Source organism: Falco rusticolus, chromosome 6, assembly GCF_015220075.1.
Source record: "Falco rusticolus isolate bFalRus1 chromosome 6, bFalRus1.pri, whole genome shotgun sequence".
NCBI lineage: Eukaryota > Metazoa > Chordata > Aves > Falconiformes > Falconidae > Falco > Falco rusticolus.
This window is the reverse complement of record NC_051192.1, coordinates 43,812,671-43,829,095: the sequence shown is the minus strand read 5'-3', so window position 1 is coordinate 43,829,095 and position 16,425 is coordinate 43,812,671. Positions and strand designations below refer to the sequence as shown.

Sequence of the window (16,425 nt, the reverse complement as noted above, 5' to 3'; positions counted from 1 at the left end):
TTTTTTATTTAGTGCACAGAATGTATTTCCCCCTGTAAGAGTTTCATAACTTTTCTTTTACAAAATTAAAAAAAAAAATAAATTCACGTGAACCTGACAGATTATCCAAACCATAAAACATAAACATGCTATAAGTTTGCCATTCCATATATGAAAGTTTTAATCACTGCAAAAATAACACAAATGAATTATATTTACTCCTTTGCAGTCTATATGTTTCATCCCACACAAACACATAGAAAATGAAACTAAACCAGAAAACTATGGACCAAAAAAGACATCATTAGAAATGTAAGGTCTGGCTTTTGAAGTAAATTCTCCGCAGTCAGGCTGGTTTGGTCATATGATTGTGGACAAAGCACTTGACTCCTCTTTGCCTCAACCTTTCCACCTCTAGCATGGGAACAAAAACATTCACCTTTTTTCTATTTTTAGGAAGGTTTTGAAGCTTCCAAATGACAAATGCTGGATAAGGTGATGTATGATTTATTATGCTGGCCACAATGTTGCTATGCAAAGCCGGTAGCTACCTGATCCGCTGCAGAGCTACGCTATGAACATCCCTAATGCAACCCCTCTGCCTAGCCAGCTGGCTTTTCAGGAAAACAACCACCCATTTCATAATGTTCTTGAAGGATTTGATGGCTCTTTTCACAGGGGAATTATAGGTGAGTAAAGCTATATCATCTGGAAACAGTAGAGACCACTACCACCAGTATTTGCAAGAGCTAGAACTTTCTGTAACCAATGATCTTTGCATCATGTATCACAGACTACAGAACCGTGTATGACAGTCGTGTGCTTATCTGATGCCTATTTGAGATGACCTGAACAACACACGTGTGGGAGGCTTTACCAGGAATGAATAATCCCATACTCCTGCTTAATCATCATGTATTCTTTTTTCTTTTTTTTTTTTTTTTTTTTTTTTTAATTCTACCACTATCTCTCTCAGAGTATTCTCCATGACAACAGACAAAGAAAAGCAATAAGAAAACACATCAGCGAGGCTTCACTATTTTCCCATCCTGTACAGGCCACCCCTTGTGTCTTTGTTCCAAAGAAGGTAATGCCCTATTAATGACACATGGAAATAATATATGGCCTCGGTGAATCAATGGGTCACACAGTCACATTATTTTCCTTTAGAGCTACCCAAAACAATAATGAGAAAAACAAATATGAATCAGCTCTCCTTGCATAAAAATTATATAGTGGGTCAACATCACATCTTTGCTATGATACTATGGTAGGGCCGTTTCACCTTTAAGCAACATACAGTCGTACAAAAGCAATACTGAGACAGGATGTGGCTCTCTAAACAACTGAGGAAGTAGATCTTTCCACTAACCTTATTGATGACCTAAAGTACAACAACATGGTCTGTGGCTCATCTGCCAAGAAAGGGTTAATGTACATATTACATACCATCTTTAGGGCCCACTTTATATACAGACTGAGTTAAAAACTGATTACCTAATAAGATATTGGGGTAGCAAAAAGAATTTACAAGTGTGTATTTATTAATTCAGCAGCAATGATGGTATCCTGTCCCAAGTTGACAGGGATGATGAATCCTCATCTCTTCGTATTTTGTGGCAAAAGTTGGGTAATTGATGGAGAAAGGAAGGGCAGTTTCCCCAGCCAGCACTGCATTTAGTTTGCCTGGATAAAATCAGTGAAAAATCTCTAATGAAATCATTGCTGAGTGTCATTTTGTGAATTAAGATCTATTTCTGGTTGTCTTTCCCAGTATTCCTGAAAGCTGAAGTAAATTTTCAACAAATTAATCCCAAATCTGGAATTCAGCAACTTTAAAATGTTTTTTAGTGCTGTTCAGAAGCCCAGTATCATCTTATTAAAAAAAAAATCTATTTTGCTCTGCACAAGAGAAACTTCTAATCCCAGACTGCAGCAATGAAATCCAGTGTTATTCACAAAATTGCTTTCCCAAATTTTTTGATTTATGAACAAAAGCAGCCTCTTTCTCCAAAGCACCAGTTGTTAGATTCAGACAGATACTTTATGAAATAAACAGTTTTCAGTAAAACTGTTTCCATTTTAAAATGGGAGAAAAACTGTATTTAAATGAATATCACGAAATTCCAAAATGCCTGACCAGCAGGATTTTAATTCAGTTTTCCATGAGAACAGAACACATTAGCAAGTCTCCAGTGGCAAATCTTTGCTCAAGAAGTCAAGTCTCCTCCTCTGAAAACGGGCTTATGAGAGCCAACATCTTTCATTTCAGTGAACCTGGGTGAACACTGATTAAGCGACACTTTTAAGTTTCACTCCTGAGAGACGCTAACACCAGTGCAGAACAAAGAGGAAACTGAAAGGCAGAGTTATTAAAGCAAAAACCAACATTACTGACCAGGGGTGTAGCAACAGTTTAGATGTAAATGTACTGTAACTACCAAGCATAGTCACCAGAACAAGCTGAAACTGAACCAAATGTCATGATTTTACTGTGCTTCTGACAATATTGGATGTTTCCCTGCAAAGCTTAATTGCCTGATGGCAAATGATTTATTTCATTTGTCACAGGTTCAACTGAAAAAAAAAACCCAACAAACAAAAAAATCAGATCTGTTTTCTAGCTGTCATTATTACCAGGGAAAAACTGAGAGCAATATCCTCAGAAAGCTCAAAAATAATGCAAAACATTACAGTTACTTGCACCTTTAGGAGGGCCATCCTTTCTGTGAAAGGCTGGAAATACAGTGTAGGTTTTAATCTTTTTTGGTAGGTTTTGGTTCACTGAGGGCTGAACAGGATGGGATGGTGATCCTGCAGGACAATACAGGCTTCAAGATTTCTATCCATTACTGCTACATTTGGCAAATACCCCCATGAGCCAGTTGCAAGGGGAGCTGTACAACCGAGCATTGTCCACAGCCACTTCCACACCAGACAGGCTCCACCAAAATGACAGCTTCAATGAGAGACTTCTGTCAGTTTAGAAATCCTTTTTTTTTTTTACAGAATCACAGTATGATTAAGATTGGAAGGGACTTCTGGAGGTCACAGAATAGTCATGGTTGGAAGGCACCTCTGGAGATCATGTAGTCTAACCCCGTGCTAAAGCAGGTTCACCTACAGCAGGTTGCAGAGTTGCATCCAGGCAGGTTTTGAAAGTCTCCAGAGAAGGAGACTCCACAGACTCTCTGGGCAGCCTGTTTCACTGCTCTGTCACCCTCAAAGCAGAGAAGTTTTCCCTCATATTCAGATGGAGCTGCCTGTGTTGCAGTTTGTGACCGTTGCCCCTTGTCCTGTCACTGGCACCACTGAACAGGGGCTGGCCTCACCCTGAAGGTATTAGTACGCATCGATAAGATCCCCTCTCAGTCTTCTCCTCTCCAGGCTAAACAGGCCCAGTTCTTTCAGCCTTTCCTCACAAGGGAGATGCTCTGGTCCCCTCATCATCTTCATAGCCCTCTGCTGGTCCATCTCCAATAGTTCCCTGTCTCTCTTCCACTGGGGAGCCCAGAACTGGACACAGCGCTCCAGATGTGGCCTCACCAGGGCAGAGTAGAGGGGGAGGACAACCTCCCTTGACCTTCTGGCCATGCTCCTCCTAATACACCCCAGGATACCAGTGGCCTTCTTGGCCACCAGGACACACTGCTAGCTCATGTTCAACTTGATGTCCACCAAAACTCCTAGGCCCCTTTTCTGCAATGCTGTTTTCCCACTAGGCAGTTCCCAACATATACTGACAATTACCCCTGGCGCTATCGTTTGTGCTCACATGAAATAACAGTGGAGGTAGAAGTCAGAGGGCTGGACAAGCTTTGACAGTCCCTCTCAACATCCTGGATCCTGGCCCTTGCCAGGCAGCAAACCTCTCTATATGGCTGGTCAGGCCTACAGATAGGTGCCTCTGTCCCCCACAGCAGGGAGTCAGCCATTGCAACGACTCACCATTTTTTCCTAGTAGCCTTGCATGGTTTATAGTTAGGTGAACCAGGTCCTTCACTAATAGGTCCATCTGGCTCCTTTTCAATTTTGAGGGCAGTCAACCTCAACCTGCTTCGCAGTTGCAAGTTCTTAGGTGGGGTAAGAGCCTTTATCTTGGTACTAGCAGTCATCACCTTCCATCCCTCTTCTCCACAGGTTTTGCTTACTTTGATAGTGGGGTTAGACACTGCTTGTTTCTCCATTGCAGGTGGGGACCGAGGCCCTCAGAGAAGACCCTATTTATCTCACTTCGATTTTCTCTGATGCTGCACAGCCTGCTCACTTCCTCCTTTATCTCCTCCGCTTGCCAGAACAGCTCCTCCAAGATGGCGCACCTCCTGCAGGGCAGAGGGTCATGTCTCCTGGCCTCAGAGAGAGGTCCCAGGCACTTCCTTCAGTATGAGACTTGGAGGACTGCGTCCGCCATCTGAAACTGAATCAGTGTGGAAGCCTCTGCCCTAGCAAAAAAAAAGCTGCTTCCCACATCTGTTGGGGAAACTGCCCTGTTACCATCATGCTGAACACTTACAGCAGCACAATTTCAGCTGAGGCCCCCTTACTTTGCTTGTTCTTCACACCCTGCTGCACAAACTTCTGGGTGGTTGGCTGTGCTGTGGGCCTAGGTCTTAGCTAAGTCCCTCCTGAGTACCAGTTAATGGGTGCTTGACCTTCCCCAATCAGAGGGAGACGCATCAGAAACTCCAGGCACCCTGGGTCAGGGGCAGCTGATCATAATCATTAGAAGCTGCTGGATCTTCCTTGGGCCCACACCCTTGTGGCTCTCCTTACCTTGCCTAATGGCAAGGATTTGCAAATATATAGCATAGGGGCTACATGTTCAGTCTCCCTTCCAAATTGCCTTGAGCAATCATCTCTGGGAACCAAACTCAGCTGGGCAGCATCCCTCTAGGGAGCTGCCAGGAACAGTCAGGGATTGCCCCAAGGGATGGTTCTGCCTAGATGCTGAGGAGCTTGCAGCCTGCAAGCTCCCCAGGAGAAAAAAAATGGGGTGACATAGGTATATGGGGCTGTTTCAGGGGATAGGGGTGGGGTGGGGAATTGTTTTATAAGTAAAAGCAAGGGCATTGGGCTAATACTGAAGACCAGATTTCTTATCTCATGAAGTTCGAGTCACAATGCATGAGTCTAAGGTACCAAAGGCAGCTGTGATCCACAGTACATCTTCAACAGAGTTGTGCTTTCCTTTACTAAGCACATGTATACTAAGTTACTGCTTTCTCATCCATTGAGGAGTAGGACTTGGAAGTGAGGGCACCCTGGCATCAGGCCCATACAATAGACTTCATTTCATCCTTAGAGCAAAACTGGGGCAGCCTGTGGCAGTTTCAACACTTGATCTGGCCCATAAGCTTGGATACTGATGTTGTCCACAGTCTTCTATGGTTACAAGGACACAACCTGCACATACAGCCTCTTCAGCTGATCAGTAGGCCTGGTAAAACTTTAATTATACTTACAAGAGCGTTGCCATCAGCTTCCATGAATGGTTTCAAAGCTTAGTGGGAACACTGTAAAAAGAGAAAGTTTCCATTACTTCTGTATTATATTTTCATATAATGTAAGACTTGCCAGTAAAAAGCTGTGTTAATACACTTTGACCTGCCAGCTTTACCCTCCCCACACCACTCAGCCCTCAAAGAAAAAGACCTTTTCAAAAGAGAATGCTATGCTATGTGAACTGATTTTACTGATTTAGAAGTCAACCAATAATAAGGAACACTAACTCAAAGCTATCAAAGTTTTAGGGGGGGTGCTTTTTGTTTAGTTGTGTTTTGGGGTTAGTTTTTCACGGGGGCAGGGGGGGTGTTGGTTTGGTTTAGTTTGTTGGTTTGGGTGGTTTTTTTATGGAAATGCATAGAGAATAAATCAGTAAAACGGGACAGGTTGGGAGTTGGAATTTTTTTCCATTTAGTTTTTTACTTTGAAAAAAATCTGTAAGATTTTTATTTCCATTTTGGCTGAGTAATTCCAAGTGTTTTTTGGGAATTCTAATTAGGTAACCTGCTGGCTCTCCTAAGTGGGATGAGATCTCATAGTGAATTACCCATTTTATATCAAATTGCAATTTTCTGTTCTCAAGAGCAAAATCTGTGCAGTCCAACGGTAGATGCTAGGATGTATTTTCCGAAAAAACACAAAGTTAGTAGTTTTCCATCTAGGTGACAGTTCAGGTGATTTCATTTGGTATATACAACTGATAGTCAACTCCCTGCATGATTTTTCTTTGACTGGTGGAATGGACAGATGATGAAAGAAACGGTGCAGCATACAAGATGAAGGAAAACATACCAACTTTTTAGTGCCAGTAAGGTTCCTACAAAACTCAGCCCTCTGCATATGACAGAATCATTGAGTGAAACAGCAGAGGATACAAGACTGTTGAAGTGAACAAGAAAGGATTTCCAGAAATAGAGCCACACTTCAGAGGAATTTCTAACGAGAACTTTTTCCTGTTACTAGAACCAGTAATTTAAGATATGTGCCATTCCTCATACATAATATTTGTTTTAGTTTAAAATAAAAACTTAAAACAAAATAAAAACCCACCTACTGGCTTCCAGCAATTTCAAACCAAAAATAGAAAGACAAACAAATACATATTTTTCTGGCTCCCAACTGTTTCTGTCCAAAAATAGAAAGAAGTGCTTTCTATTAGTGGCTCAAATTGAAGACATATTATGATGAGGAGAGATGTTATAGCAAATAGATTCAAGGATGTTTAGAAATCATAGCTAGTATCAACAAGTAGAGGAAACACCTTTAGTTATACAAGCAAATTAATATCAAGACTCAAATACCGAGCCAGAAAGCAAGGGAATAACAAACTAAATTATAGTAATTATTGTGATGGGTACTTTTTTCCTGTCATTTCTTCATTTTATGTGTGCTGTGGATTTAGGGAGGGTGGGGTGCAATTATATGAACTACACAAATTTGAATTAGCCATGGTACGGAAGCAAGAGGAGAAGTGTTCGTTAATTGGCAAGGAAATGCTTCCACCTGCGTGCTTTGTGTTGAAATGGATTTCAGCAGAATGTTGTCAGTGATTTTAACTCAAACTTTGCTTTAGTTTCCAGAAACTGGATAAGCAATCTTTGAGCCAGCATCCAATTTTTAAAAGCAGCATTAACTTCTCTCTCATTTTAGCTAAGAGCATAAGTTATTATTCCTTGTGTAAAGGAAGATATTTTAAAAATAAATAAATCACACATTCACTGCAGAAATAATTCTCATACACATAACCTGAGTTTATTTCTCTTAAGTAAACCCAACTTGAGTGAGATTAGTTACACTGTAAAATAACATTAGGACTTTTATGTCTGCTCAAGTGTACTGAACTGTTGCAAAACCAATATTTCGGAAGGGCATAACCTGTTTATCTCTGCACTATGATAAAATAAGTGTTTCCTTTCAATTTTCTGCAGGTGCTCTGTATGAAAACCATCTATCCTTTCTAAACAGACAGGTGAATTAGGAGAAGGAGCTGGATAAATATGACCACTCAAGTAGAGCTAGTCTATACCCACCTTACTGGTCTAGCATGAATCCATAAGGGCCGTCTCTGGAAACCATAACCCCCTACCCCCCAGTATTCCCCTCCCACAGGCTGCAGTTTGCATCCCCTGCTGAGCTGTGCCCCTCACATGCCCTCTGTGTGATGGTAGGTGGTCACACCATAGCAGCCCAGGGCTGGTGGTTTTGCTGGCAGAAGAGCTTCTACACCCACAAAAGCTACACCTGAGCTGGGGAGCTGGGCAAGCCTGCGAGGGGTCAGCAGGAGACAACATAAGTTCACAGCACCGGGAAGGTGTCTAGATTCCTGACTGGAACCACTGCAGCAGGAGATGACTTGGCCCAGAACACCTCATTTCATAGGACTCAGGGCAGATTGGAGACACCTGTGTGTGTATCCTTGACCTGACTTAGGTGGACCTTGAATTTGAAGGAGGTGTCACCCCCTAAGCATCAAGGTGAGGGTGTGGGACTCTGCTCTTCCTCCTAAGCCTCTCCATTTGCAATGAGATAAGAACAGAAAGAGAGGGAAACCCTCCAGCCTACAGATTAAGGCACCCACACGGAAAATGTGCACCAGGAATGCAATCTGCTGCCATGGATGTTCAATCCACTAAAATTGCAAAGTGGAACAAACTGAAGACAGAAAAAAAACCCAAGGCACAGTGAAACCTCTCCCACTTCAAATGGCTTTATAAAGAAGAAAACAAACTGGAATCTCTTACTTCCTGGAGGATAAAGCAGAATGGATCTCCTAGATAAAAGCAAAGGGGATGGATTTACATTATCATGGGTAAACCATAACTACATTTCTTTAGCTTTTCTTAGAGGTGCTCGAAACGGCTCATTTAATTTCAGTCTGAATTGCATACAGTATGTCAAAAGTGGTTTCAGCTAAAAGACTTCAAATTCAAGTTTTTGAGTGTTTGGTTGTGGGTTTTTTTTTTTAATTTTGATTCAACAACTGAATTGTAAATATCAGTTTGCACAGCTGTAGTAGTCCCACTTCACTCCTGCTCTTTCAAGAAGAGTAATAAACAAGTAGGTACATGAGTAATAGCTGATGCAATAAATGTGGAAACACAGCAAGTGACTTATTAGAAGAACCTTGCAATTATTTCCATCTGACTACATCAACTCTTTTGAAATAAATGGAAATATTTCTGTTAAAGATCAAAGGATGGAAAAAAGGAAGAAAACCACTGATGTTCCATTGATTCTAACTGTAAAAAACAATCTTAATTAATTAGTAATGTTACTCTTGTGGAAGTCAAAATCGACAGGGCCTCATGCTGTCTCTAACCAGTTACAAACTGCGCTGAGTACGTCAATATGCAATGATGCTGACATGAACCTGCCAGACGTGCCTTCCAGGCATCCCTCAGATGACATCCAGAGCGGGCATATGCCTTCCTGCTTCTGAACAAAATATTTGAGATATGCAACATGACTCAAATGATTTGTGTTGCAGAAGCACCCAAAATATGCATAGCTCTCAGTTCCTGTTCAGATGGCAGATTACTCCAAAAAAAAACCAAACAAACAAAAAAAAAAGATGGCAGACTACTTAAAACAAACAAACAAAAAACCAACAAAAATAATCTGCTTTACCAAGTACCAAGTCAGGTTTATAAGACAACCTGGAAAATATGCTCTTTGCCTTCCTTCTGTTTATATTTCTCACACTGGTCACCAGCTTTAACCTCTCTGTTTGCTTTCTGTTTGTTTGGCTGCATGCAACAATCTGCACTTCAATGGACAATGAATTGACAGGCAATATGAAACTAGTGATAGTGCTACAAAAATTTCCGTTAAAAAAAATATCTATGATTACTTAACCACATATCTCACTTAACAGGCATTAGGAACAGCATTGCCCTGTATTACAGAAGGGCTTGAAGCACTGTCTTGTGGCAAGGAGACAGCCTTACATAATAAACCTAAATTATCACATTACCTCTAACTGGGGTTCTTGCAACAATGCAGGGGGAAAAGTAATTACTGTGATCGTAAACCCATAGTTGTCCTTCGGGTTACTAGACATCAACTTAATCTGACAGAACTTTACCATTAACTACTAGTTAATCAGATCTAGCCAGTTACTTAACTGCTTAATTAGCTATCTAAATTGACTACCTTACTTTACAAGGAATTTTTTGATCTGTAGATTTTCTCTCATTTACTGACTTACCAGGAAAGTTGGATATTAAGCTCATGTTTTGCAATGTGGCAACGACAAACCAACATTAAGGCACTTTTTATGAAAGTTCATGGCCCATCCCACACCATTTATGTTGCACCCCACCCACCTCAGTCCCCATGACTTCGTATTTCAAATTGCAGATGAAACTACTGATTCACCATTAGCATCAGAAACAATAAGTATAATCATAAGTCATAATTGCCAGACTATATGTACAGCTTTGGCCACAATGGATAAATTTAAGCTTGTTAAACAAAAATTACCCCTTGAAAAGCCAAAAGGGTTCTTATCACAGGCTTAGCAGCAAGAAACTGTATTTGTCACTTTATAATAATGTTGGTTATAGCCTTATTTTCAAATGCATTTGAAATTATTCAGTCCCCTCACCTGCAAGCAATTCAAAAATTCAACTTCTGACTCTGTTTAGGAGAGAGCCAGGAAAAACTGGAACAAAGTTTACTGCTCCTGTGTCAGAGACAGAAAAGATCTGGAAACATTGCCCTGCTTGGATGGTGGCCAGGTCCTGTCACTCCAGCCAGGAAGCCCAAGAGCAGCAGGTTACAGGTCTTGACAGCTCTGAGCAAGCAGTTGCAGGAGCCCACGCTCAATGCCTTCAGGAGGAGAGGGGCTGGAAAGAAGAGATTCAACAGAGGAGAGATGCTCCAGCTGCCTCCGTGGCCACACAGACAAAAACAAGATATCAAAATGGCATGCTTAGTGAAGTGTGTCTGCCCCAAATGTGAGTTTGCATGCAAACTCCTGTTTATAGTGTTGAGCTGATTCCTACTGCTCTTATATTTGAAGGCCAAGGAAGAGTTTGCAGAAACATTAAGTGCAATGCTGTAATCATTACTGCCTCCTAACTGGCTTTTTTGCTGTGACAGGCAATAAAAGCAGGCAAAGTTAAGCTGGCTGCAGAAATGGATGAAGTATTAGTACAGTTAAGGTGTAAGGAAACACTCTAGGTCTAAAGAAGATTTTCCCTGGTGTTCTACTCTTTTCCAAAGACATGCAAGTTCTTGCTAGCCCAGAAGATGAAACACAGAGGAGAAGCAGGAAAAAAAGCCCAAAGCCTGTAGCCCCTCCTGAGACAACAATTAAGGGGTTTCTCTTGAAACAAGTTCCTTGCAAAAAGGTACCGATGAGGGGAGAGGGAACATTATTCCCTCCTGTTTTTTCAGACCAGCCATTCAGCAAACAGTCTTGAGGGAACACTGCAAGGTTCAGCATCTAAAGAGAGAATGAAAGGGATGTTTGCCCCCAGCACAAAGGCACAGAAATGCTGCACTAATCATAAACACGGGTTATTGTAGTGACAGGAACCTGAGACATCCTCACTGGAAGGCAGTTCTGACAAACATTTGGTGTCAAGACATTGCAGAAGGTTTTATGCATTCAGTGGAAGGTAAAAATCGTAAAAAAAATTATCACAGGAATAAGCTGCTACAAAACATGTTGTGAACTTGGAGGATGAGGTTCAGAGGAAAAAAAAAATAAAGAGAAAAGTTACGGTCATCAAAATGAACCAGATCTCCTAGAAAAGCCAATAAAAAAATTCTGGCAGATAAAGCTGCCATGGGGAGACTGCCTGGCGCATCCCTGCTTCCAGCTCTGTGCTGCACCATTTCAAGACCAAACTGACTTCAAGGCCCTTTGCCCAGCACAACACAGTGTCATTTTCCTTTTGGAGAATTTATACCATTTCCCCTCCAGTGGCCATCAGGATGAAAACCCATCACAGAGGCTGGAGTCCCCTGGGCAGAGAATGGCCTCCCTGCAGCCCCCTTGGTGCTGCCGGAATGCACAGTGGGTCTCAGCCCCCACCTACACATTGCCAGAGGCATCTTGTGGGCAGTGATAATTTGATTTAAGTCAGCAAAACCACAACTAGAAAAGAAGTTTACCAGTCCTTCCTGTGTTTACAGCTGCTCTCCAGAGCACTGTGGATGGAGTTTTCTGCTATGTCCAAAAAGAACAGTTACCTGAGCAATATTTCCCAAGCTGCCACCCTGACAAGCAATGTAACAAGGAAATTCAGTTCCATTACAACTGCCACAACTGCAATGTAGTACATCAGGATAACAGGAGCACACTTTTGGCTCCTGCATTTGAGTACAAAAGGCCACAAAAAATTGCTACTGTTTGCACTCTCTGAATTTTAGATGTGAATCCTCTCCTCCTTTTTTCCACTCAGGCAATGGTCATTTTATTGACAGCATCATACAAAGGGCCAGCGTTCACACTTTCAAAGAAATGTCAAGAGAACAGGTTTTAAAAAGTAAAGCAAAATAGTTATGCTGATGATTATGAGAACGAAATAAGGAAGAAATAGCTGGAGGGGGCTTGTTGTTTCTTCCATCAAAGACTTCAACTCCATATTCACAAAGTTCACAAGAAACAGAAGTCTTGAGAGTCCTGTTTGATTCTTCATTAAAAGATTGGGAGCACTGAAGAGTTTATCTTCCTTCCACCCTTCACAGTACACAAAGTACATAAACTGTACTCAGATGTCACCTCTGCAACAGAGCAACCTAGCGGGGCAAGGGATGGCAATGGAAGACTGCCCTGGCAGGTGGCACCAGGAGGTGGAACTGCTCCTGCACTACAGTGTAGTCTGGTCAACCATAGAGATTTGCACGTGGTCTTCTTTTCCCCATGGGTGAAAAGCATTTCCCCAGGAACAAGAGAATAGAGAAAACTGGACTGTTCACATCAGAGCTTCTCCAGATAAATTTAACCAGCACCCATTGCTCAATTCAACATCTAGGTCCACGTGCTAGTATATAACATGGAGTTTCTCCAGGGTTCAGGACAGGCAGGCCAGCAAGCTGGGAGCGCAGTGCTGTTCTCAGTATATCTGAGTCAGACCAGATATGGACTGCTGAGAGGCAAAAAATCACCTCTATGATAAAACCTCAAAGATATGAGGAGGAGGTGCCTCCTCATGGAACACTTTGCCCTGGGAATCCAGTTTAATCATCAGTGGCTTCCCTGCTTCCAGGCTATTTCAGCACTAGATCTGGTTTTCTTTTAATCACATTCATTCTCATTATCTGTTCAAATTGCTACCAGCCATCTTCACTTTGACGTATGTTTGCAATGAGCAAGAGAAGAAAGCCTGTTTCACCACACAAAAAAGAGCATAGCAAGAGCATAGCAAGAAATATCTGCTAAAAGATTGCCTCCCACCAGTGTGAAAAGGGGGTCTTGTCCAAGATGGGTAGCATAACAAGCTGGTTGGCCCTGAGAGCTGAAATAAAACTCAGAAAAAACTATTACTGGTTACAAAAGATTGCTGCAATACTTTTCTACAGCCATCACTGCCTCTAGGCATTGGGGATTTACTATGATTCTTGCTTCTTAAACACTACATCCTTTGCCAAAACATCTGCACGCAGAAATAAATCATTAAAGTTGGCTATTTACTACTCCTACAAATACAGATCTGACTAAATCAGACACTTGCTTCTTGATTTTACATAAATGAACATTTTACCTTACTCCTTTTCTGTGGGTTTACCCTCACTGTAGTAAAATCTGAAAGGAAAGCAGTGATCATTTTTCTAATGGGGAAGGTAATATGGTGAAACTAGTTACATAAAACTAAAAACTGAACTTGTCCTTTCACAGAAACAATTTCCAAGTTTTCTTAAAAGATCTGGCTTTTTTTGATGTCATAAGTGGTATATGACAAAACATTTTCCCCTTAAATTCCACCATATTCTGACTCTCCCGATACTTCATACAAAGTTAAGTCTGTCTGTCTCCTTTCTCTTCTAAGGAGAGACTCTCTCTCCTCTGTTTTTCTTCTGAATCAGCCCCCAGCTGTTTGTCCTTTTATATTTCTATGATATATTCCAATATAATGTACCTTCATTTGTTAACTTGATTCTTACACAAATATCTTTCAAGTTCTACATAAGAAAAGCAAATAGAAAAAATAACTTTCAGACTTCCCAGTGATAAAAAACAGTAATAAAGACAAAATTATAAATTATTAGTATCAACTATTTAAATGGCAATGTATAGCTCACTAATTGCAGCCTCAATAGTTACTCTTACTTTTATGATTCTCTTTAAATAATGTTACTTCAGTTTTCCCTCTCATGCCATCTGCTATTTTGGCAACAAAAAATATTGGCAACAAACCCCGCAACGTAGGACAAATAATGAGAAGTAAATGCTTGGAGAAAAGCAACACCATGCTTGGTATTTCCCATTGCAGCAGAGTTATAATTCATACCAGTTAAAGGGTTTGAAGCTAATATATGGAATTGAAGCACTCATAATTTAAATTGTCTCACTTTAAATCAACTCACTTGATGACACAACTTTCAACACACACTTTTCCTGACACGGGAAGGAATGGTGTATTTGTCTTCCTAGCTGATCTCCCAGGCTTTACTCAAGGAAGTGCCACAACGCATCCTGTTTCTGTTGTCAGTTAGATAGCTTCTCATGTCTTCTGACCAGATATTATAAACTAGCACATCTGTTTGGCAAGCATTGTCAAGAAAAAGGTTGTAATACACCTGTCTTGTTAAAGCCATGAAAAGATCGAGAAGATTGGAAGATCGTGGAAAAGACTGGATATAACTCCTCTAGGCATATCGCTGGCAGAACACAACTAAATTACTACCTCATGATGTGTGATGGTGCTTTTCAGACGACCAGAAACAGCTCAGTGAGCACACAGAGCTCTGAGGGGAATATCTGAATGCAAAAGTCCTGCTCTACCAGTAAGAACTTAATCTTTCTGGGCAAGAGCTGTTACTGTCCATTCCACCCTCATTTTTTCAGTAATGAAGAAATATCTTGAAGAAAGTCTAAATGTGAACAAGATAAGCATCACACTTAAATTACTTTAACATGCCAATATAACATCCCATTAACTAATGTGAGTTAACACAATAATCATGACCACAAATTTCTCATCTTCAAGCTATTAGTTCTTTGTATTTCTCTTCCCCAGAGAATCTCAGGAAAAAAAAAACAAAACAAAACAAAACAAAAACCCACAAAAAACAAAAAACACCGTTTCATTTAAAAGAAAAAAGAATTTCTCTCCCTAGAGATTTTAAGACAGAAAGTATAACAAGATTTAATAAAAATATACAGTTTTAAAGGAAAAGTCTTGCTTTCTTACCATGGGAAAAAAAAAGAGGGGGGGGGGGGGGGGGAATTGTTTTTGTCTAAAAACACCGATTAGATAAAGTCTAAAAGCTGAATGACTGTTAAGGCAAATACATTTTTTCATTTGTGTTTTTCACAGTATTAATTCCATCTTTCCATTAATCATCCCTTTTGCTGAAACCCGTAGCCCAACACAGGATGACAAAAACATTAAGTGGAATCAAGCCACAATATCATGTTTAAAGTTCATTATGTCCTTATTTCAAAATATTTATTTTTCAAAAATTCTATTACAGTCCTTAAATTTCAATTTCACAACTTACATACAATTGAACAATAATATAAAATGCACCTAAATTCAGAAGAAGGTTAGCACAAAAACCACGTTTCTCATGAAGCAGACAGACTTTTGACTATCAATCTGTGATTTGCTGAGATCAATGAGGAAGAAAAAATATCCAAGCTACCCCAAACAAGAAAATCAAACTAATCCAGAGGACTCACTTTCAAAATGTTTGTGTTGGTTTTGAAATGTCTGCCACTCCATAGTTTAAACCCCAATTCTTAGCAAAAGAAAGTGAGCTGACCACAAATACTAGGATAAAAGAATGCTGAAATGTTGAATTCAAGGTGGCCAAGGCTGAAACTCCACAGGGCTTTGTAAGTCAGGTCAGAAGGTTGAACAGCTGTTCAAACTGAATGTCACTCAAGTTTTCAGCACATTTCATAATGTGTTGCATGTGCAACCAATATGCTCCTACTGTGTCACTTCAGTAAAAGTGAAAGAAGAGGAAGCAGCAGTGCAGAAAAGATAGTAACTTTAACTGCGCACCCAATGTCCTTGCACATCTGCAAGCAGCAATATAGGATACAAATATAATATCGTGATAATATTATAAAGCAATATAATGGCCCAAAAGCTGTCTCTAAAGCTGTCCAAAGGTTTCCATCGGGAGGCAAACAGGCTAGAACACAAACACCACCTGAAAGTATATCTCATCAGAAATCATTAACATCGCAGGGTTTTCCCCAGTTCCTCCAGCTCAGCAATTAACCAATACAAGAGCAAGATGTTTCTTCTGTGGTTGCAGGAACCCAAGACTGAGGACAAGTTGCTGTGATTCACCCTGTTTCTAGGACTGTATCTCCGCAATGCATCTTTACTGGAAACGTCAGGTGCAGACAATGCATGCTGAAGACAAAAAAAATGCTAGGGGATCTTGCTTACCCCTGCAATGGCATGTACTATGCAGCACTTTAGAGTATAGCTTCAATCTTCATCTCAGCAGGAGGAAAAGTGCTTTAAGTGTACTGGTAGTGCACTTGGGTGCAACCCACAAGATTCCAGATAGAGACACAAGGCAAAAATCATACCTAAGAACCTCTACTCCAGTGCATTAAATTGCTAGTTAATAAATTTTAAAAATAGCAATAATTATTACTAATATTTGTGTTTCCCCATTCCTCACTGCCTCCCCTTCCCTCCCAATTCCCTATTTTGCTCTTAACTGATGTTCAACAAAAAATGTGGGAAGTGCTGCTTCCTACTTACTACAAACATCTTCAAACTGTTGCTTTCTGAGAAAATTTGA

The 16,425-nt window shown here is 40.6% G+C and overlaps 1 protein-coding gene across 1 annotated transcript in view; it reads right to left on the bottom strand.

Annotated features, from left to right (window-relative positions):
• IPCEF1 (interaction protein for cytohesin exchange factors 1) overlaps nucleotides 1-16,425 on the bottom strand; it is a 59,469-nt gene that overhangs the window by 38,407 nt on the left and 4,637 nt on the right. Inside the window, exon 2 of the mRNA XM_037391143.1 lies at nucleotides 5,442-5,492. Coding sequence (XP_037247040.1) covers nucleotides 5,442-5,465 — 24 coding nt within the window. The 5' untranslated portion in view covers nucleotides 5,466-5,492. The remainder of the gene's footprint in view (nucleotides 1-5,441; nucleotides 5,493-16,425) is intronic.